At 40.3% G+C, this 23,781-nt stretch overlaps 1 protein-coding gene across 3 annotated transcripts in view; it reads right to left on the reverse strand.

Moving 5' to 3' along the window:
• The window catches only part of LOC139695162 (uncharacterized), a 647,990-nt gene that overhangs the window by 33,138 nt on the left and 591,071 nt on the right, over window positions 1–23,781 (reverse strand). For all 3 annotated transcript variants that reach the window (XM_071593822.1, XM_071593823.1, XM_071593821.1), the window contains one exon: window positions 9,768–9,877. In XM_071593822.1, coding sequence (XP_071449923.1) covers window positions 9,768–9,877 — 110 coding nt within the window. The remainder of the gene's footprint in view (window positions 1–9,767; window positions 9,878–23,781) is intronic.

The following is a 23,781-nucleotide window of genomic DNA, read 5'->3' on the forward strand; positions in this document are numbered from 1 at the left end:
CCTGTCATTTTTCCGGTATAAGGTGTTGTATATGTATTTTATGTGTTCTCATGAGCTGTCGCTGAGACAGGGTACTATTTGGGAGTTTTCTCTTGTGACAAGCTGAGTTAGGATTCTAAACCCCGCGGAGCCTTTTTCTTTTACCGCGAGGGTGGTGTTGCAAGGGTTATGCGTCAGCACAATCAAACTCTTGGAAACCACCGCCGCGACCACCGGCTAATCAGTCCGGGGACTGATACCGGGAGAACGTTGTGAGTCAGGAGCGGAGTCACGAGTGATTCCCCCGGCCCTGCCGTGCGTCACAAGAGAGACTACCCTTTGTACCCTGAGCTCCGATAAAAGGGTGACCATCCTCGGCAGACGGGGGGCCCGCCAGTGTGATCCTGATCGCCCATAACCTCGGACCAGCCGTGCTCCGCTCGGAATTCGGTCCACGCCCGCTCCCTATCCCCGCTTCCCCGGACCAGCCTCGCTACGTAAGGGTTCGGTCCCTTCCTCACCGATACCTTCAGACCAGCTCGCTCGAGTTACCGGTCTACATCCCATCCCCCGGCCGGTTCCTTCCGACGACTCGACGCCGACGACGCCTCTGGTCACCCTTCAGCCCGGTCAATCCTCTTGTCCTCCTGTAAGTACCTACCCAAGTCTTCCCTTCACTTCCTACTCTCTCGCGGCATTGTCTCATGAGCTGTGTACCGCCATACTGTCAAACCTTCTGTTACGCACATAAACATACCCGTACCGAAGACCGCTCTTGTTATTTAATTAATACCCTCAACCCTTGTTGTCGCGGATTCGGAGCGCTGCGACAATGGGTCACATTCCCTACCTGTGTCCTTGGGGGAAGAGACCGTTGTATGTCGCATGTCCATGTGGCGGTGGAATTTCGCCTTCTTGCTTTTCAAATTCTAGCTTGCACGATATTGGATAAATGTTTAACTGAATTCTAAAATACATTTGTTTGTTAGATGATAGTGTATGTATTTGCATGCGTGACAGTTGAAAGGATTTTGGCATGGATTTATACGCCTCTGTGGGTGTAGGTTTGCATGAATGTCTTTATTTTACATGTGCTTTCTTTACTCCTTTTAGGGGTGGTGATCTAACACCCCCGCCTTACGCCCTTGCGGGGTATTGTATAGGTGTTAATGTAATAATTACTCTCTGTGAGATTTCTAAACTGATTTTCATTTTATTTAAATTTCACAACACTGGTCAGTGATTCGTGAATACGCAACCAAATCGCGGCTATCTGGCCGCTAAAGAATGTTTCGTAGCGAGAGTGTGACAATGGCGGGTGTGAGTAATTCGGGCCAGGGACCCAATGTTTTTGTGGAGACACTTTGGGCAGCCTTGCCGTGGCGGTGAAGGGCCTTTCATTTTTAACGGCGGCTGTAACTCAAGTCTCCAGGGGTCCTGGCAACCGGAGCGTAGCAACCGAGGCTGGGGTGGGGGAAGCCTTCTTCAACGAAGTAAGCGACTCTCCCTTGACGTTTCCGGGAAGGACATGTTTAAATGACTGAGCTCCGGGGTGAAGAAATTTTAGGATTCAAGGAAATGGACGCCTCACTAAGACTGATGGGGGACTCTCGTGAGAAAGTTTAGACTAGGCATGTTTTTACGCAGACAATACCCTATGTGGTAATTACTCAACCCTAAAAAAGGGTATCTCTTCCGAGGAGTGGAGCGAAAACGGGGCGAAGAAAAGACACCTGAGATACGATGGGAGTCTTAAGAGGGTGGTGGGAAGGAAATTACTAGCGCGGAGTACGGTGGGGAAACTGCGAGGCCGTGAAACGGTCCTTGCTGTGATTATCCGCAACTTTTATTCCCATTTACGATGTGTTGACCCGTGTAATAATATTACATTTCGCATGTTAACCAAAACTAGTAGATTCATGTATTCGTGTTTCCCGCGCAATATTCGCGACAAAAATAAAGAGGGAAACAACTAAGAGAATAATAGTCACTAGCAGTCGAAAATAGGGGTTTATAACCCTCCCCTGGTGTCTAGGGAATTATAAGTCCCACTCAATTGGATGAGCTATCACTATCCTCGTGTGCTTTGTTGTCAAAACCCTTTCTTTCCGCATGACCTCATTAGAATGCCATTAAAACAATATAGTGCTCTTCACAGTATTGCTTGCTCTGCTTGGTCTGTTTATAAGTTTCCCCTTTTATCCCTCGACTCCCTCTCCGTGGGGGAACCCTCCCGCTACCTGCAGCAAATTCTTGCTTGCACGCTTTTAGATAAATTTCTCACTGAATCCTAAGATGAAATCATTTGATAGTTAATAGGATATTTATTTGCATGCATGTAAGTCGACAGGATTTTTGCATGAATGTATACACCACTATGATTGTTCGTTTTTATGTACATGTTGATTTTAAATGTGATTTAGCTATCTTTTAGTGGAGTTGACCTAACAACCCCCGCCACACTCCCTTGCGGCGGCTTGTGGGGTATTATGTGTATATATATATATATATATATATATATATATATATATATATATATATATATATATATATCAGGGAAAGGAATTGCCCCCCCTGCCCTAATGCGTGAATTTCACACGCCGTCGGGCTTAATACTGGGTGAACTCTACCATCACCTACTAAACCGACCTTCGGGTTGATTACTGTGTTTATGGTTTATATATATATATATATATATATATATATATGTATATATATATATATATATATATATATATATATATATATATATATATATATATATATATATATATATAAGCGCCCAGTGGGGGAAGTAAGTTCAATTATAGCAAGGAATGTGAAGAATGGAAATTCATCTGAGCGCGAAGTGAGATTAGTCTGCAACTAAAAAGATTTTCTAGTTTAAGGCTACTGCCGTGACTTTTCCGTAATAATTAAGTTCATATTTGACCGTCTAACGCATCCATTAAACATTGTGGCAGCATGACGCGAACTATGTCGGCAAGAAAGAAAGGAAGTCGTCCCTCTCTTCTATTTGGGGAAGGCTATACATCATAAACATCCAACTCAATTACTTTCCACCGAAGATTATCTGCACAAATTTTCCATAGTATTATTCAAAGCAAGAATATTTGTTGAATTCCAAATTTTCTGCTTCAAGAGGGACGGAAGGAAGTAATTTTGAAAGAAGAATATTTTTTGCAATTTCCAAAAGGGTAGTTTTACTATGGTACACATTTCGCCATCTAAAAAAAATTTTTATGATCTCGTTAAAAATTTCTTATTGGGGGTAACGGTGTGAATCAGGTGAAGACATCTTATGGGGTGTTAAACACCCGAAATGCAATTTTTTATGTTCGTTTCGCCAATGAACGGATTTTAAAGCTAATGCGATAAGACGATTCGGGAATTTCACAAAACATTCCGTCTTCTCAAGGTTTATTGGCTAGTATAAAAATAATAAAGAGCCCTATACGGAACTAGAGAAATGTTACGCGTAGTATTTACGAGATCATCGCGAGAAAGTTGCAGTGCCGCTGATGCATTCCTCCAATGTGAAATACATGGTGGTGCAGAATAGACTCCTTGATTTGATGGATTAATTGTAAAAAAACCAATCAATATAATTTAAAATGTTTTCCGTAAAAGCTACATCCAATGCTAATGTATTTTCATTAGGTTTTGACCATTACATGATCCAGGTGTGACGACTTGGTGAGCGATGTACATGTTGAGCCGCGCAAAACGTTTTCGAAAACTCATCTCAGCATATCTTGCGTTATTCTAGCGATGACATCAGTAATTGCCTCCTTAAGAACGAAAATGTTGCTCATTTCCTGAGTCGGAGAGGTGAAAACGCGCTTCATCCCTAGACCACAGCGCCCTCTGCGTCGCCAGCACACTATCATTGTTCTCAAAGAACGCTTCCACGACAAAGCCTCGATTCTCACCAGACCACTATATGGTAAGTACTGAAAATACCCTTGTATCCTTCAGCTGACGCCAGTATTTTCACTTCACAAATTCACCTGCTCGCTCTTCAGTGGCTTCTAAAACTAGGGAGTCCATTCTGCTTCATCCGTGCTTAGACATATAAACCAAAGTCAGCCCTTTCTTTACCATCCCTCTCTCTATGCCATTGCTTAGAGTACCTCAACCTTGGTATACAACATCTATTTATTTGGAGCAGCATGGTATCGGCTAATCACCCCTGCCCAGAATTGTTATTTTGATTCATGACGGCCTGAGAAATTAAAGCTAAAATTACCATTACCCGACAAGATTTAGAAAAAATAAAAACGAAACGATTCATTTTCCATTTTGTATGTGAAATCCATTCATATGCTCGTTTTCTGAACTGTTTTAATAAAAAAAACTTAATTACTTTTTAATTTCAGCTCCCAATTAAAACTAAGAGCATATTGATTTGATTGGAAGAAAAGTATTTTAGAAAGATATAAATTTGCATTTAGAAATACAGCACACACGTAAGAGATCTATTTTGAACCCATGAACGCATTCAATTTTTCCGATAGGCCCTGAATGACATAGCTGTCTGGTTTGCTCATGTTTGCAATGGCGGCCACAAGTCAGTCCCAAACTTGGATAATCATAGGCTTCAATAAACCTTGAGATAGGTGACGTGCTGAAACAATATTGTATGGACTCATTTATTGTCCAGTTTATTTTTATGAAATGAATTAAATAAGAGGACCGTGAAAAACATGTTCTTCCTTCATATTAAATAATTTAAAGCCTTGAAGTGGACCAGCGCATTGGAGCCAAAACCTACGCGGACATTAACAAAAATAGAACGAAAATGTTTTAACTATTAGTTATGTTTGTTTTAATTACCATAATAGATACTTTTAGTAAGAGGACATTTATTTGAATTATGGTATTGTTTTCAATTAATTATCAACAGCAAGTCATATCAGCATACGCAGTTCCCACGAATCGCCGGGTCCATATGATTTTTAGATGGTCTGAATATAATAGCCGAAGGTATACTTTAAATGAGCCATTCTTATTTCTTTCCCTGCACTGCTGCTGACAAGAGATATAAGATACGGAATTAAGGTGGCATTTTCCTTTTGTTCGTGGAGGCAGAAATTTTTAATCCGCGAGTCTTTTTCTGCGCGTATGGAACCCAGGGCAAAATCACCATAGGGATTTATAACACCGAGAGAGAGAGGGAATATTTTGGCAGCATTTGAAGAGAGATTTGGTGGGGAATCCCATAAAAGGAAGTGGCCGTGTGGGGGCGCTTTGTTTTATGGGTGTGTGATGGTACCCATCCGCTAGTTGATCGGGCGGACGAAAAATGCCAATTCTGGAAAATAAATTGAATAACGGAGTGATATCATTTACGATACATCTCCGGTTTCACAATTGGATTTTGAATTTCTCTCAGAACGAGAGGAAAGAGAAATGTGAACTAAATGTGAATCTCCTTCCTTCTTGCATATTGTTACTTCTTTTCCCTATTTTATAATTTTTATTTAAAATGATAACCTCTTTTTCTCTAGCAAATTATTAGAATCGGGGCAGTTGGTTGCATTGGGCATCGCAGATCTCAGTGTAAATTATGTTTCTTGGATAGCTCAAGTGGTTAAAAGCCTCCGCCCGGTTGGTGGAAAGATCCGGAGTTCAAATACCGGTCTAGGAATTGTTTTTACAATCGTGATCTGCCTGATTCTGCCTTCCCCACTTCTCCTGTGTTTGACCATTATGTGTGTTCCCATCCCTTTTCCTTATATCTGTTTCTATATAAATGCACATTTGTTCCCCGTTTGGCGGAAATTCGGGTTTAAATGTGTATATACATATACATATACATACACACACACACACACACACACATATATATATATATATATATATATATATATATATATATATATATATATATATTTATAAGTAATAATTACTAATCAAATATTTTGTGACCCCTGGCAAAACACAACATCCTACTCTACATCAGGTCCCCCTTCATCTCTGAGCACTTTCTTCCTCCCTTCATCACGTCAAAAATCCCTAACCCGTTCCTTCCCTTTCCTCGTTTGCCTAATATTCTCCCCTCCAATACAGTCTTCAACACCCCACTGCCGGTCAATACCCCCTTCATCCACTTTTCCTGCCTCCATAGGATTGCTCCCAACAAACCCCTCTCTTCGCCCACTATACCAAGTGCTTCCTCGTTTGTTTTCTTCTCGGTCCATTTCACCTTCTCCATTCTTCTCCACACCCACATTTCAAAAGCCTCCAGTCTACGTCTTTCCTCCTGCTTCAATGACCACGTTTCCGCGCCGTAAATAGCTACGCTCCATATCAAAGTTTTTACGGGTCTTTTCTTAATATCCTTACTCAACGTCCCTGTCATCAACTCCCTCCTGGTGAAAGCCTCTTTGCCTAGCGCATTTCTTCTCCTTACGCCCCTACTACTTTGACCGTGTTGGTCGAAACACTACCGAGATACGTAAACTGTTCTACCTGCTCTAGTTTTTGCCCTCAAATTTCAATGTTTATCTTAGCCTTTTTCTTTCTAGAAAATCGCATAACCTTTGTTTTATTAATATTGATTTTCATCCCATACCTGTCGCACTAAATTTCCAATTCACTAAGCAATGCTTGCAGCCCTTTGGCTGACTGACAAACTAAAGCTTGGTCATCAGCAAACCTAACTGATTTTAAGAATTCCCCGCCAACTTTCATTCCTACCTCCAGTTCTTCCCATGCCTCTTTAATCATTTCCTCTGCAACAGGTTGAACAGCAACCGTGGTAATAGGCAACTCTGCCTTACACCTCTTCCTAACACTCCCCATCCGCACTCCCCGTTCCCCACTCGCACCTGAGCTGTCTGAGTACAGGTTGCGGATTAGCTTCCTGTCCCTCGAATCTATTGCTATTTTCTTCAATACACTCATTATTTTTTTCCAATTAACTCAATCAAACGCTATTTCGAAATCTACGAACAGGCAAAAACCTTCTGGTTGTATTCTATATTCTTCTTGATTAATAATGTCATTACTGCAATGACATCACGCGTACCACTTCCCTTACTAAACTCAGAGTCATCATCCCCTAAGTCATCCTTTGCTATACTCTCTATCCTTTTGTATATGACCATGAGAAAAACTTTAGCTGTGTGGGATATCAAACTTATTGTCCTGTAGTCCTCACATGATGTAGCTTTTACCTTTTCCGGAATAGTATCTAAAACGGATCTCACAAGGTCTTCTGGCTAGATTCCTTTCTGTTAGATACTACGGATCAGCCCATATAGTTTCTTTCTCCCACATTTCAGTAGTTCCGCAGGAATATTTTCCACCCCCATGGCCTTATTTAGTTCCATCTCCCTTAATGCCCTTTATATTTAATCTTCGAGTATGCCAGGACCTAAGCTATCTTCCTTTACGTCATATTCTTTTTCAATGCCTAACTTTGTTGGTCTAAGTTCTTTACTATACAGTTTTTCTATATACTCCTTCCATCTCTCTTGGAACTTTCCTGTGTCAACTATTACCTTACCCTTCTTATCTCTAACTGTTAGGAAATATCTCCCTTTCTACTTCGATAAAGGTGATAAAGATATAACTTTTCTGTAGAGTGCCTGCCGATTTCACCCTTCCTTTGCAGACTTTCCATATCGTCGTACTGCGTCTTCCAACATGCTTCTTTTGCCTTATTTGTTGCCCGCCTCAATTTATTGTTTAATTCTTTGTACTTCATTTTGCCTATGTCGGTTTTGACATTCTTCCATTTTCTCCGCTCATCCAGCCTTGCCATCATCTCATCTGTGATCCATGGTTTCCTAGTCCTTTTAGCGTTAACGGTTCCAATAATGTCTTTTGCGCCTGTAGACAACCCTTTCTTGATACTTTCCCATTTTTTTTCGGTAGTACTTAGCTCTTTGCCATCCTCCATAATTTCCTCCACCGCCCGTTGGTATTCCTTTCTTTTCAAACCATTTAATGCTTCTACGTTCCATTTTCTAACTCGTCGCCCCCGCCTTATCTTTTTGAAACGGACAATACATTTCATAACAACTAAATTGTGGTCTGAGTCCGCATCCGCTCCCGGGAAGCTGTGGGAATTTATCACACTATTCCTAAACCTGTTTCTAACCAGGATATAATCTAGCTGATACCTTTCTGAGTCACCTGGCATTTTCCATCTATATCTGCGTCTTTTGTGGTTTCTAAACCAAGTGTTGGTGATGACTAACTCCTGTCTCCTGCAGAACTCAACTGTTTTCTCCCCGCGGTCATTCCCCGTGCCTAAACCGTAGTCCCCGACCTCATTACCATCTCCTCCTTCTCCTATCGCCGCATTCCAATCCCCCATCACTATCAAATGTTTCCCTAAAGGAACACACGCGATTAAGTCCTCTAACTGATCGTATATCCTATCGACCTCTTCTTCCTTATGGGTGCTCCGGGGTATGTATACCTGAATAATAACCAAGTTCGTCAGTTCTGCCTTTATCTCCACCAGTAATAATCTATCCGTTACCTGCTCTATGTAGAATACGCTTCTTCCTACCTCTTTATTTAATACTATGTCGACCCCTCTTTGGCTCTCGTCCCCGCCGCTGTATATTATTCCATACTGATCACTCCAGTTATCCCCGCTATCCTTCCACTTCACCCCGCATAGACCAAAAATATCAATTTTTCCCCTTTCCATCTCTCGCTTAACATTCTCCAATTTCTCTGTCCTCATCATTGTCCTGACATTCCACGTTCCTATTCTAACTAATTTGGTCTTATTCTCTGGTGTCTTCTGTCATGCTGCTGCTGGTTTTCCTTTGCAAGGGTTTCGTGGGATGACGACCGCGGAAGCCTTGCCTCCCCCGCTGCCGGGCACGACACACGACCGATTGGGCCGAGCCCCGTAGTTGCCAGGACTCAAAATATCTATATTGTCCATCAAATTGTTCTTGGGAATGATAATTGAGGTAGTTTCCCGTTGCCTTTCTCAATTGTGTTTTTAACGTGACACCATCACTTACTGGCGGCCCCACTGGGGTCAGACGCTATTGCAGCCGCCTCACTGAGGTACGGACGCTGCGTGGACTACCTTTCGTCTGGCTCCTAACCTTCGACCTATCTGGCATGGGTGACCCTACCAGGAGCAATTATTATTACTCCCGCCATCCCAGCTTTAGGGGTCATAGGAACGCACATGCCCTTCCTCCCTTGTGTGAGTGTGTGTGTGTATGAGAGTATTAAGGACAATATCTTTATCTATTTCCAAGAAAGCACGTGGCATTTGATCGACTCTTGCGATCAAATAACTATACTGCATTTATTAAGGAGAAACGGACTCCAAAAAATTATGGTTCAGAATGATGCATGCAGTTCTATGCAGTTAATTCAGTTAGTTTGGAATTCGGGAAAAATGTTCATGTTTATACATGAATATATGTGTATATTTATATTTTTATATGCATTTGTTCATATATATATATTTATACTATATAAATGTACACATAGTAGATAAATCAATTAAGTCTCTGACTTAGAAGCAGATGCACTTGAAGAATAAAAATTTTAGTTTGGGATTCTTAATGCTCCCTATGATTGTTTGCAATGACAATGCTTAAGTATCTGAGGTGTGGTTTGAGATTTGTAATCATTTAAGACTCGTATGTTATAATATTAGCTTAAATTTACTTTTTTGACTTTTACAACGTTTTCTTTTCCTTGGTAAGAATAAGAGCGTGTTTATTTTCTCGGGCCCGATCGATGAATAGAATGCATAGTATATGTATTCTGACACGAGTGAGAAATACCCTTAGTACCTGCGGCAAAAGCACTCCTCAGGAGCGGTGGGCCAGGCGCTGTGTGGCAGTCAGAGCGAGGAACGCGATGTAGCACAGCCACGTCGCCGATGCCGCAACCGCCGATGAGCCTAGGTGGGGAGATTAAATGCAGAGAATTATAGCAATGCAGAAACATGTGAATTCCTGGGATGACGCTCAAAAAGCTTAACGCTAATTAGCCCAAAAAAGTAAAAGTTTATAAATGTTTCATAAAGACAACGAAATGAAGCAATTGATAAATGCACACATATGCACGTACACAGCTTGAATACACCAACAAAAATAACTAAATAAGAATTATAAACATATATCAAATATTTATATTTGATATTATTTTTATTTAATATTTTCATTTCTTAATACTCTTTTGGATTTTGGTGGGAGTTTGGGGAAATTCAAAATTGTATTAAAACAAATACCTTTGACGGAGAACGTGAACGGATGCAGACTCCGAACAGAAAACAGACGGAGGTCGCTCATCGCAAAATTCAGCCTCTCCTACCATCCACTCAATTGTTTTTTTAAAAAATGCACGTATATGTACCGGTTTCGTTTAATTGTTATTATTTTTATCACTTAAAGTCTCAATTAATTACTCTCCGGCCACTGAATGTTATTCAATTAGTCAAATTACATCACACCATTTCCTTGTTTTTTATCGGTAATTTTCAGAAAAATCGGGTAAATTAATTATGTTTTACTTCTCTCAAAATTCTTTAATTTACATTTTTATTAATGGAATTAAATAATTAAACATTGCCTTTAAATCATCTCGTCTGAAAGCCTTTAAATTTTTTTACTTGCGTTCACAAAAGTTCGGCCGAGAAACTCAATATAATTTAAGGTAAAATACGATATACGAGAAGAATAACTTATGTGAGTTGGAAACTACCGTTGGAATCTGGTCGAGTTTGTGTTCAAGGGGAGCTATTTATCTTTCACGTTTTCCAGAAACCGTTGGCGAATCCTTGCCGGGCAATCGACTGGAAGAATTAAACCCAAGTGCAAGAAAGAAGCCGCGTTCAATCGGGTCCTTCTCATTTCTACGTATATGCTCCCCTCGAGTCTTACTGCGAGGGATCTCTGATTCCGATACGTGTTCTCCGGCGAAAGGGCGCTTGACCTGGTTTTCCGGACGAGTGACCCGATGAACATTATGGCCGGAGGACTCCGTCGGGCCTGCATTTAATTTAGCCCTTCCCCTTGGACCCTGCAGCAAACCTCCTCCTCTCCTCCTTCGCTACACTACGCCACACTATCACCCCGCGACAAATCAACGAATCTCTCGTCAGAATATGAGGTCTGAATTCAATTATCTGCACCAATTAAAGAGAAAGTATTAACCTTGATGTATCAATCACTCGTGAGACTAATACAATTAATTTCAAGCACTAAAATCATCCAGCTGTTCCCAGTTCACTCCTATTCACATCCGACATATTTTGCAAATACCGGCAAAATCCGTAAGTATTATTGTTTATCGACGAATAGGATTAGTTAATTAAATAAGATAAACTGCCCCTTTTTATCCGAGTGCTAGCAATATTCATCGCTTTTAATGCCCACGTTATCCTCTTCCATTTATTTTTTATTAGAAATAAATAATGTTTATCCCATTTCATTTCAGCCCAAAATGTATAAATAAGTAAATACGCTTATGCTAAAACTGATACCACTTTTTTCAAGATATGAGTATCACACAAACACATGAGGCCCACTATTCAAGTAACGCGTATTTTAGGAGAAAAATAAATTTATCGATTTACGTACTTGTAAAAATGCTCGATAGTTATTCAAAATACTCTCCCCCTGCATCAATAATACATTCGCGGGTGTCTGCCACGCCTTAGAAGGATCCCTGAAACTCCTCTCGACGGGTATGTCTCCCAGGAACATTGTAATATGTATTGCATGTTTTCCACGGTCTCCCAATGCTTCCCTTTCGGCTATCTCTCTTCAGTCGGGGAAACAAAAAAAAGTCGCATGGAGCCAAGTGAGGACTGTTAAGTGGCTGGGGGACCACCTAGGGTTGTTGCTGCGGGCCAGGAAGTTGGTAACGATGAAGGATGTGTGGCTGGGAGAATTGTCATGTAGAGCTTGACCGTATCTTGCAACGTGTCACAATGTCGAAAAACATAATTCACGTGGAGGCACGTCTTTGTCCTTAGACTACCCAGAGCAACCTGGCAACAGGTCTCATTGGAAAGGCAGATCCCCTAACACATTTTCCGACCATCAACGTCGGGTAGCGCATGACAAAATCATGCGCTACTTTCATAATGGTTCATGTGTATACCTATTTCCCACCTTTTTTACTAATTTAATTCAGAAAGAAATAATAAAACTATTTTTAAACCTTGAAATTGAGTTTAGTAAGTAGCTGAGTGACGTATACATATGCTCATGACTGACATGTATGAGAAAATGGAATACCTTTATGGTTTTTTTTTGTCTTTAAGCTTCCCCTAATTTTTTCGCACTCTTGCTCTTTTCAAAAACGTGATAACATTATTACCTGTAGTAATAATTGTAAATTTTAAAGGTATTCTCCCCGATTGAAAAATATTATTCAAAGGAGACTGAGTTGGAATACGATGTGAATATTGCCATATACTTTTATGCATTCTTATAAGATATTTTTCCTTTTAAAACGAGGGGAAATATTTTTTTATTTCCAGCACGTTGCTTGTCATAAACCAATTTGTGCATTCTTATTGATGTATATAAACAACTTCCAAACAATGGTAAGATCACGATGACGACAGACGATCACTTCAGCATAGATATGAGTTCAAGAAACAAAATTAACGATTTAAGATTAGTGCTTATCCATTATAGATCTTTCGAAAAAAATATAGGGGATAATTTTTTGGGAAATATTAAAATAATTCAAAATAAGTTTTAGTGAATCCAAATATATTTAAAAAATATAGGTGGAAGGGTAAGCTTTGAAATTAGTGCGATGATTTTCGTAAATTCCGGAAAATGGTAATTTCCAACAAAATTAAAATCTCTTAATCACGACTGTTTACGAGTGTCATATCATCATCGTGATGTTACTTTGGAAAATCTGGGTTGTAACTTGATATTTTAATCATTTAAAAACAGAACTGCCTGTCCCTCTCTTCCTTGATAAAGGTGGCAACGACCACCGAAAATTCGAAAAATAGTGAGTCTCTTTTTTGTGTGTTTCTGTGTTTTTGTCTGTGTCCACTAGTGCTAAGTGTTATACATTATTATTCACGTCCGTGAGACTTTCAAAAAGTGTTATATATATATATATATATACCACGATTGTACGGAAAAACTCACACGAGCGGCACAATAATGGGCTGACACAATATAACACAAATAGAATAGAATAGCAACATTTAAAAGGACACTCACACGGTTCGAGCTATCGGCCCTCTCAGGGGCCTTCTTCAAGTTAGACTGAAAATATGCTGTTGCTGTGGAGAGGGAAAAGAGGTATGGGCGGGGAGGGGAGGTGTGGAGGGAATGCTGGGAGGGAAATTAAAGATGGCGGTTAAGGGTGGGAATTTTGAAAGAACGGAAAGCTAATATGTAGGCGGATTCACGAGTTATCACCTCTATATTGGTGGCTGAATCAGGTAGGGATTCTAGGATGCTGAGAGCAAAACACTGGTCGAATGAATGGTTGTGGGAATTGGCTTGTGAAGGGATAGGAAGAGAAGAGAGTGAGGCAGAATTGCAGGAGTACCGGTGATTATTCATTCGGATGGATAAGGGGGTAATGCATTCGCCTATGTAAAAGGAAGTGCAATGTTTGCATGATAAAAGATAAATAATATTTTTTGGGAGACAATTAGCGTGGGAACAAGGTGAGGGGGCAGTGAGGGGATGTAGGGAGAGGGGAGTAGGCATAATAAAGAGGACAGGTTTTACATCGGGGGCGGTTGCAAGTTGGGGAAATATTGGGAAATTTGTCACGGGGGGGCGCCAAAGGGTTGGTGGATCTCAGAAGGTTTTTGAGATTGGCGGGTCGTCTGTATGCGATAGATGGGCATTGGGGTAGTAAGGATGAGGTCGCGTTAATGTCATGTAAAATTGGAAACAGTTCTTTAAGGAGGGTTTTCAGTCTGTGTGATCCGGGGTAATAGGTGGTGCAAAGGTTGAGTCCTGCGTCAGATGTGGGCTTGTTATTGTGTGGTTTGTGTGGTCGGGTGGAGCGGTGGATTTTATTTTGTAGTAACTTTTCTGGGTAACCGCGTTTGAGCCATATATATATATATATATATATATATATATATATATATATATATATATATATATAGTACAATACACAGTAACACACAATATAGAAACACAAAAAAAGAACACTCACACGTTATTTCTTGATATTTCGACGGAAACAATCCGTCTTCCTCTGAAGATATAGAAGTAATGAAGAGGAAGACGGATTGTTTCCGTCGAAATATCAAGAAATAACGTGTGAGTGTTCTTCTTTTTTTGTGTTTCTATATTGTGTGTTACTGTGTATTGTACTATTCGGCACTTCCGTGTTACGTCTACGAAAGCATATATATATATATATATATATATATATATATATATATATATATATATATATATATATATATATATATATATATATATAATGTAAAAGCACTCGCCAGAGCAATATGTGCCGTCCAAATATATAAGCAGTGAGTGATTTATGTTACGTTATAGGAAGCATTAGGGTTTTTTTTCCATCACATATTTCATTCTCAAAAATGTAGTCAGGAGTCAAAAAAATATTAAGAAACTTGCAATTAAATTTTCAAATGACGTTAATTTATCTTACTTTACCATAGTGAACATTTCAGTGACGATTTCTCCTCTCACCTCATGAATATTTGGGTGAGCTCACTAATCAACCCTTTCAAACGATGCCGCACAGAGCTATGATTTTTGACGCGATCCGAGCAATAACTAATGGTGGCTTCTACCCCTCCGGCTCCCCCCCGTCACTTGAATCTACTATAAATCTCTGTTTGCTGATGGAATTCCATTCGAAAGCATCGAGAATGGCTAGGGATAGTCGCACCGTGGAATCCTCAGATCTATCGGCGGGAGTAATTTTCCAATGAACCGCGATATACGGGTAAATAATAGGTACATGCTGTCGAAATAGGGATTTGCAAGATTAAATTCCCACAAAACACTCTCCAAGTCTGGCATCCCCGCCGCGCCCATTGTGCTAGGTGGGGTGAAGGCGAATACACGTATATACAGCCTATTATTAAATTTATGAATCGTCCTTTCGGAATGCGTGCAACACTAACCGCTCATTCGTGTCTGAATTGCACGTGGGCCAGCCCTCGTTTGACTTATTTTCTTGTCCTCTTTTTGTAGGCAAAGGAATAGCTGCTAACCATATTATGCCAGTAATATATGTAAGCACGCTGCATGATTGGTGTTCGGTCGCCCGCTTTCTACGCCGGTTTTCAACGTGTATCGCAAGGTGCCAGGTGCATGAGGCATTAAGAGGATATATATGTAGAATAGCTTGTGACCTACCACCCCCTGCCACACATCCTTGCGATGGATTGCGGAGCATAGTGTATATGTACAAGAGACTCTAGCCTTCCGAAGAATGGAAACTCTTACGGAATTCCACCCTTTAAAAGAAAGACGACCATTTGGTTGCGGCAAAGGGCAGGGGTTGGGGATAACGCGGAATTATTTTGGCCATGGGTCGGCCTGCAAATTCTGTCAGACGGTAGTGCTGTTATCGGCGAAGGACTGAGACCGAATAGGACTCGGGGAGAGAGGCTGGTAGTCTGCGCATTGGGTTTAAACGAAGCACAACCCATAGGGGGGGGGGTTCGGGTTGGTGCGTTGGGTTTACAGGAGTGGGTGGGCTGAAGTTGTTTGAGCATTGTTTCCACCCGGCTGAGGGGGGTGGGTGAATGGGAGCGGGCGCCAAGTAGGATATCCCGATTGTCATTAGCGCGGGCAATGAATCTCACGCCCGCCTGCTCCTTCTTTCCCCTTGGACGGACGGCTCAGGGATCGACCCTTATTATTTCCCCTCGGGTGACTGGAGGAATGGAGAGACCTTTCCTGCCGGGCTCTTCCAGTGACTAGTACCACTTAATGCTCTTCCCTGGCCCCTCCAGTGTCTGGAAAGTGGGAGGGGGGAGCGACCCCGCCCACTTTCGCGGTTCATGATGGACCGTGGTGAAATGGTGGGGATTAATTCATCCCAGACTCGTTTATGAGGGCTGCGTTTCCTCCGAGAGTCGGTTCCGCTCTCTTGAAGAGTGGTGATTTCCATTGTGCGGATTTGGGGAGTAGCGAAATGATATTAAATCGGCAGAGTGGTGCATAAGTGGATGAATCCTAGCGATTTTTGTAAACTAATAAACTTAAACTTTCGGATATTTGAGTGTCCTTTAACGTGTTCACTATTTTATTTTAATATTCTTTTGTGCCGCCCTAATGATATATATATATATATATATATATATATATATATAAATAAATATATATATATATATATATATATATATATATATATATATATATATATATATATATATATATATATATATATACATAAATAAATATATGCATATATATAATTATAAGTATTTATATTTATATATATATGATTATATATATATATATATATATATATATATATATATATAATATATATATATATAAATATAATATATATATATATACAACTATATATACATAATTATAATTATATATATATATACACACACACAGAGAAAGGATCTGGTCCCCCTACCCTGATGTGTGAATTTCACACGCCGTCGGGCTTAGTACTGGATGAACTCTGCCAACACCTACTAAACCGACCTTCGGGTTGATTACTGTGTTTACGGTTATATATATATATATATATATATATATATATAATACATATACATATATATGTATATACACACACACTCGTATTCGTGCATACACATATAACATTTGGACGGCACATACTATATTGCTCTGGCGAGTGCTTTTACATAATCTATATTTGTATATATATATATATATATATATATATATATATATAACTTAGGTGAAAGTCTCACAGGTAAAAATAATAATGATGTACGAGATTACAAGCTAGCACTATCAAACAAAAACACAGAAACACATAAAAAAAGAAACATGTATTCCAAATTTTCTGTGGCCCTGTCACCTTTCTCAAGGAAGAGAACGAAGTAGGAATAGTCCGATGCTCTTACCACTTAGGCTATCGAGGAAATTTAATTTGTTTGCCGTCTGGCATGATATCGCGTTTTAAGTTGTCTTTGGCCAACGTGGCTCGTCTCTTTCTCCTGGTACGCGTGCCACGAAACCCACGGTTACTATCAAAGGAATGCAAATTAAACTGAAATCTGATAAGGGGGCTTTATGCAACCAAGTTCCCCGATTCTTTCGCCAAGACATGGCATTAGGGAATAGTTTCACCCACCAAAGGAGAAATAGACAACGTCAAGATGAAAGGACAGTATGGAAAGCAATCATACAATATCGTGAAGTATAGGAACATTGCGTTTCGTGGCACGCATAGCTAGGAGAAGGAGACGAGCCACATTGTCCAAATATGCATTCAAAAACGAAAACGCACAATATAGTGAACATACGAGTATATATACTAATTAGCATTGAGTATAAATATTTACCATGGAGTTCAAGACTTACAACATACGTTATGCAGGGATTTTGCGGGTTATGTTTCTCAGTAAGCAAGGTGGATCCTCGTTTGTCATCCTACCTTGGCGACTAACCAAGCAACCGCCCTTTGCGGTCGTAACCTAACCCACAAAACTGGTATTTGCTCCAATTGATTCCCAATTCCTTGGTCGGGCTTCCAAACACTGAGGTCACTTTTTCTAGGTGCAAACCTAAAGATTAAAACCAAGGGTCTTAAATCTGATTTTCGCTGTCTTTTTCCTACCCCACCCCCCGCCACTTTCTTCCTCCCGCCCGATCAGGTGACCTCTCTCTGATAGTGCTCAGAGCTTGGAAAATTAACTTCTGTTTTACTCCAATAGTTTGCTTCTCTTCTTCTCTATCCGAATTATTGGTTTTCTGGCCGCAGCGTGGTTATAACGAAACCTAAGATTCCCGGAATGAGGAAAAGGCCATAATTTTCCAAAGTCGGCCATTTTCAGGCACCCTTTTTTATCCAAAACCTAACGTCCCTCCCCTCCTTAGCATTTCCCCAAATTCGCGTAAATCTTTCCATGCAGTCCTCATTTATTTTTCTTCTCCCTTATATTTTTTCTCCACTGTCATGGATGCGCATCGGTTCCGAGGGAATCATTTTTCATCAAACTCAATTATGAAAAGTTTAAAAAAAAAAGAAAATATTTATTTTATTCCATTCCGGAGCTTGAAAGAGAATCGGTTTTTTTCCATCTGGCTGATAAATGAATTTCAGTTAGCGCACGATGTCGCAAGGAAAAAAAGGAAATAAAGGAGCTTCTTCACTAAGCTGAATCATTATTAAGGTCGTCTCTTAGCGTAAATTTATCCGCTCATTCCCACGGTAACTACGTCTAATGCGACGACAGTGATTGATATAATGGACGACAAAAATTGCGGTTAATTCGATAGTGAATTGCTTGACATTCAGTCATTGACGATAGCTATGCCAGTGGCCGCCAGGATGTTCCAAGGAAACCCTATTGGTTTCTTGAAACTAACATTTCCCTCTCGGGCACAGGGAGGAACGTTTTAGACCCAGGGTCCACTATGAAAGTAATGCGCATTATCTGGGAATAATAGATTTTATTGATACCTACTTGAACAAATGCTTAAAATTCGTCAAGAAACTGACCGCCTGCATTAATAGTACACATGCGGAGACGTGTTGGCCGCGCCTGGAAGGAACCCTGCCACTCCCCGAAGGGAGTGTCTCTCTCAGGAACGTTGAGTAACATGCTTTTGTACGAGAGTTGCCATTTATATTTTGAACCTTAGAAACATTAAATGCTTTAGGCGCCATCTGACGTTTCCAACAGAAATTTTAACTATTTTACCACTAACTTTCTTCAGGACATTTTTTTGTTTTATCATTACCAGTATTGTTTACTAAGACACGAAAATTTTGTCTGATACGATTTTTGTTTGACACGAAAAAATGGAGTTAACTCTTGAATACTTTTGTGCGATGATTTTCCACGACGTGGATTATCAAGACAGGAGTGAACGATCAACTTACTTCCACTTTTGGCGATGAAGCCCCATTTTTTGCCACTGTGAAACGCTGGTATAAGGAATTCCATCATGGCCGCCGTTCGCTCGGGGACGAAAGTCGTGAAGGTCGTCCAAAATCAATTGCTGTGCCAGAAAAAATTGATGCTGTACAAAAACTAGCTGAAAAGAATCGTCACGTGACTTATCGTGAGATTGAGGCATCCTTGGTGATTAGTATGACGAGCATCAATAAGGTATTGAATGAACATTTAGCTGTGAAAAAATTGTTTGCGTTGGATCCAGCATAATTTGACAAAAGCTAAAAAAGATGCTCGTGTCAAATGGTGCAAAGATATGCTCAAGAAATATAATCTCGGTGCATCAAAAGCTAGGTAAAACGTCTACAAAAGTGAAGAATCTTCGATTGATGCATGTGAGCCAGAAAACAACAACAATCCAACGTATGGGTCTTCCAAGACGAGCCAGTCCGACGCAAAAGATTCGTGTAAGAAGTACATTGAAGCAAATGATAGTCTGTTTCTCCGGATTGACTGGACATGTGGCAGTCGTGCCATTAGCGCAACGTAGAATCGTGAATTCTGAATGGTACACGAGCTTTTGTTTACCAGAAGTGCTCGGTGAAATACGGAAATAGAAGCGGCAGCGAAGGATCATTCTTCATCATGACAATGCAAGCTCTAACAGATCGGGTGAAACAGTCACCTCTTTGACTGGCCAGAACGTCAAATTGATGGGCCTGGCCTCCGTACAGCTCTGGTTTAGCACGTAATGACTTCTTTATATTTCCGTTTATCAAGAAATCATTGCGTGGCCAACGTCTTTCGGCGCCTGAAGAAGCCGTTGATGCATTCGAAAACCATGTTTTGGGGGCACCTCAGTCCGAGTGGAAAAAGTGTTACGAAAATTGTTTCGAGCGCATGCAAAAGTGTATTGATTATCATGGAGAATACCTCGAAAAATATAAAGCCATTTACCACAGTAAATGTCGGTCTTTTAATTATTAGGCTGAAAATATGAATAGCATCCCTCGTGTGTTTTCCACTTGGTGTCCCAATGCTTTCCTTTCAGGTCTCACTTCAGTCGGGGAAACAAAAATATTCACCCGGAGCCAAGTCGGGACTTTAAGGGGCTTGAGGTTCCACCGGGGGGCTCCGAGCCGTGTTTTCCACTTGGTGTCCCAATGCTTTCCTTTCAGGTCTCTCTTCAGTCGGGGAAACAAAAATATTCACCCGGAGCCAAGTCGGGACTTTAAGGGGCTTGAGGTTCCACCGGGGGGCTCCGAGCCAGGAAGTTGGTAACGATGAAGAACGTGTGGCTGGGGGAATTTTCATGGTGGAGCTTGACCGTGACGTGTTAAAAGTTAAAAAACAGACTTCACGCAGAGGCACTTTTTCCGCTCGGAGCAATCTGACCACTGGCTGCGTAGAAAGGGCAGACCCTCCACCACATTTAACGGCCAGTTTTATCGCGCTGCCTTGAATAGTCTCAATAAAATCATGCACATTATTATTATAATCGACCATGTATGACGCCCCAATCCAAATAAGCGCTCATGTACGAGAGACATTGAAAATGATCTGAATTAAGCAATTTTGGAAGTTGGCCTGACCTTTGAATTTGAGAGAAGATACTTAGTCACGACATCTTTTTAATATCTTCGTGGGAAGATAGCATGCGCCCATAAAAACATTAGATTATTAGATTATTCCCTAAATAAAGGAATAAGACTTGAATCCGAAAATCCTGACCTGGAAAAAAATTACAAGAGTACTACTGCATCAGGGAAAACAAACTAAAAATACAGAAGGAGGAGAAGAACAAACCGAGAATGTGTGTAACGGGCGTCAAAACAACTGTTACCGATGAAGAACTGGTCAACTGTATCACAAAACCAAATGACCTCACCGAGACTGCCCATGTAAAAACACTTTTTAAGTTTGGAAAACGAGAAAGTGATAGAATAAACTGGGCCATAGAAGTTGATCACATTTCTAGGAAAATTATAAACAACCACAAACGAATATATATCGGCTACAACTCACATAGGATCAGTGATTATATTAAGCTCACGCAATGTTACAAATGCCAAAAGTTTGGTCATATTTCCAAGCTTGTAATGCCTCAACCTCAGTATGTCATCACTGCTCTGGAGACCAAACATCTAAGGACTGCACACATTTAGATAACACTCCAGCTTGTACCAATTGCCAGTTAGCGAAAAGAGAAGATACATCCCACAAAGAAAATGACCATGCATGTAGTGTCTACCAGAGGCGACTTCGGAATTTAATTGAGACCATCGACTATGGAACCGAATACAAACTGCTTGAATATAGCTCAAATAAATCTTCGAACGGGCTAAAACACCAACTGATGAAATCAGAATGATAAGGGAGCAACTAGCCGTTGACATGTTCTTGGTCCAAGAACCGTGCATGTGCAAACCAACCAAGAACCACTGGATCCTTCCGGGACAAGGGCTGAAGACGAGGATCATCACTACAAGACCCGTATCAAGACCCTTTGCCGAAATAATTGTGTTCAACGAAGACCTGGATCTTTTGGAAATAAGTAGCTTCACTGAAGAGTACATAGCGGTAGTAGAATTAAGATCAACCTCAGAATCCTTTATCCTAGTAAGTGCCTACTTCCCACCAAGCCAAGATATTCTACCTTTTCTAACCCAACTCCAAGCTACAGTTGAAAAATTTAACCACAAATAAATTATTGTATCCATGGACTCGAATGCGAAGAGCGAAACTTGGTTCAACCCAGCGAAAACTCCAGAGGAAACGAACTGAAAGACCTCATTTCTTCATCCAACTTATTTATATTAAATGAACCCGGCGAACCGCAGACATTCCATAGCTTAAACGGATCCTCTAACATCGACTTAACTCTGATCAGCGCATCATTACTAGGAAAAGTCAGAACATGGAAGGTCATAGAAGACCAGATCACTAGTGACCACAGACTAATTACCTTTAATATTAGAAGCAATAAAAACACACCGATTCCACAAATTAGATTCAACTTTGGAAGCAAAAATTGGGAAAAACACAATGAAAAATTCCTAAATAAATTAACCATCATCGATAGAGATTTACTATGGACCCCAACAACTGAGCATGTTGACCTCCGCATAGACAGGTTAACTACAGCAAGAAAAGAAACCATGAATGAAATCATACCAAAATATACTAAAACGGAAAACCAACACCCCTGGTGGACCGTGAAGCTGGAACACTTGAAAGCGAAGGTCAATAAACTTGGTTCCGAATACCAGAAAGGTATTACGGAAGACAAAAATATCCTAAGAAGTAGATACAAGGCCAAACTAAAGGGATATAAACTTAAAGTGAAAGAGTCTAAAAACAAATCATGGGAGAAGTTTAGCTCCCGAAACCTCGAAGAAAATGCCTGGGGATTCATTTATAAATTGTTCTCGGAAAAAACGAAGCTACCAACCATGCAAGGGACTACCCTCAGGGACGACGGAAGCATCTCTTTGTTGGAGGAAAAAATCAAGCTCTCCCTTGACACTCTGCTTCCGGAAGACACATTCGACAACAAGGAGCATGAGCAAATCAAGAAGGAATCTAAAATAATCCCCGAGTCTGAAAAACTTGTCCCATTCACGGAAGATGAAGTTCTCCATGCAATTGGTCAGATTAAATCGAAAAAAGCGCCTGGGCATAACCAAATCCACGGTCCTGTTATCAAGACACTTGTTAACACCATAACAAGTTTTCTAGCAAATATTTACAACGACTGTCTGCTGCTATCATACTTCCCCGACACTCGTAAATCAGGGACCCTACATGCAATTTTAAAATCAAAAGAAAAAGAACATGCAGATTCCAGCTCTTTTCGTCCTATCACACCTGACCTAGGGAAAATATTTGAAAGATTAATTAAAGGGAGAATACAAATAATTCGCGAGGACACGCTATATCATCCTAATCAATACGGCTTCAGGAAAACCCGAAGTATATCACACGCAATCAAAGCCCTCTTAAATAACTTAAATAATCAAAGTAAATATACGTTAGTGGTTTTCATTGACATAAAAGGTCCATTTGACTCTGTTTGGTGGCCTTCTGTCCTTCAGGAGCTGAAAACACTAAAAATTCCTTCGAACCTAGCTAGACAATTTTCAAATTACTTCACGAATATACATTTCGTTTACAAAACGATAACTATTTCAACAAAGAAAATCCTCACCAGGGGCTGCCCACAAGGATCTGTTTTGGGTCCGTTAATGTGGAACCTTATTACTAACCAGGTCTTAAGGAAATAATTCCCCATAGGATGTAGATTAATAGCTTTTGCCGATGATATGGCTTTGTCTATTGAAGCTAACTCAAGGGCTAAAATGGAGCAGCTGACAAAAAGTTGTATTGGACAAATAGAACAATGGGCAATAGTTAATAAATTGGTAATTTCAACAACCAAGACAGAGTACATGGTCTTCGGAAATAAAATATCTGGGAACCCCACTGTTAAAAACTACAATATCAGTATCCGACGCACATCTTCTTTTACGTATTTGGGTATCGTTTTAGACGAAAAATTAATTTATCAGGCCCACATTAATTCCATTGTCAGCAAAACCAAAAAAAAATTTCAAGCTGCCCGTAGGTATTGCAAAACTAATTTTGGAGCGATGAGATTGTGGTATTTTATCTTAAGCATAACAACGACCAATCATTTAAAATGGTGCAATGAAATTTGATAAAACAAGTAATTGTATTGCTCATTTAATGTGTAAATAAAATTGTATGTAATT

This window comes from Hetaerina americana, unplaced genomic scaffold (assembly GCF_022747635.1).
Source record: "Hetaerina americana unplaced genomic scaffold, ioHetAmer1.1.p SCAF_6, whole genome shotgun sequence".
NCBI lineage: Eukaryota > Metazoa > Arthropoda > Insecta > Odonata > Calopterygidae > Hetaerina > Hetaerina americana.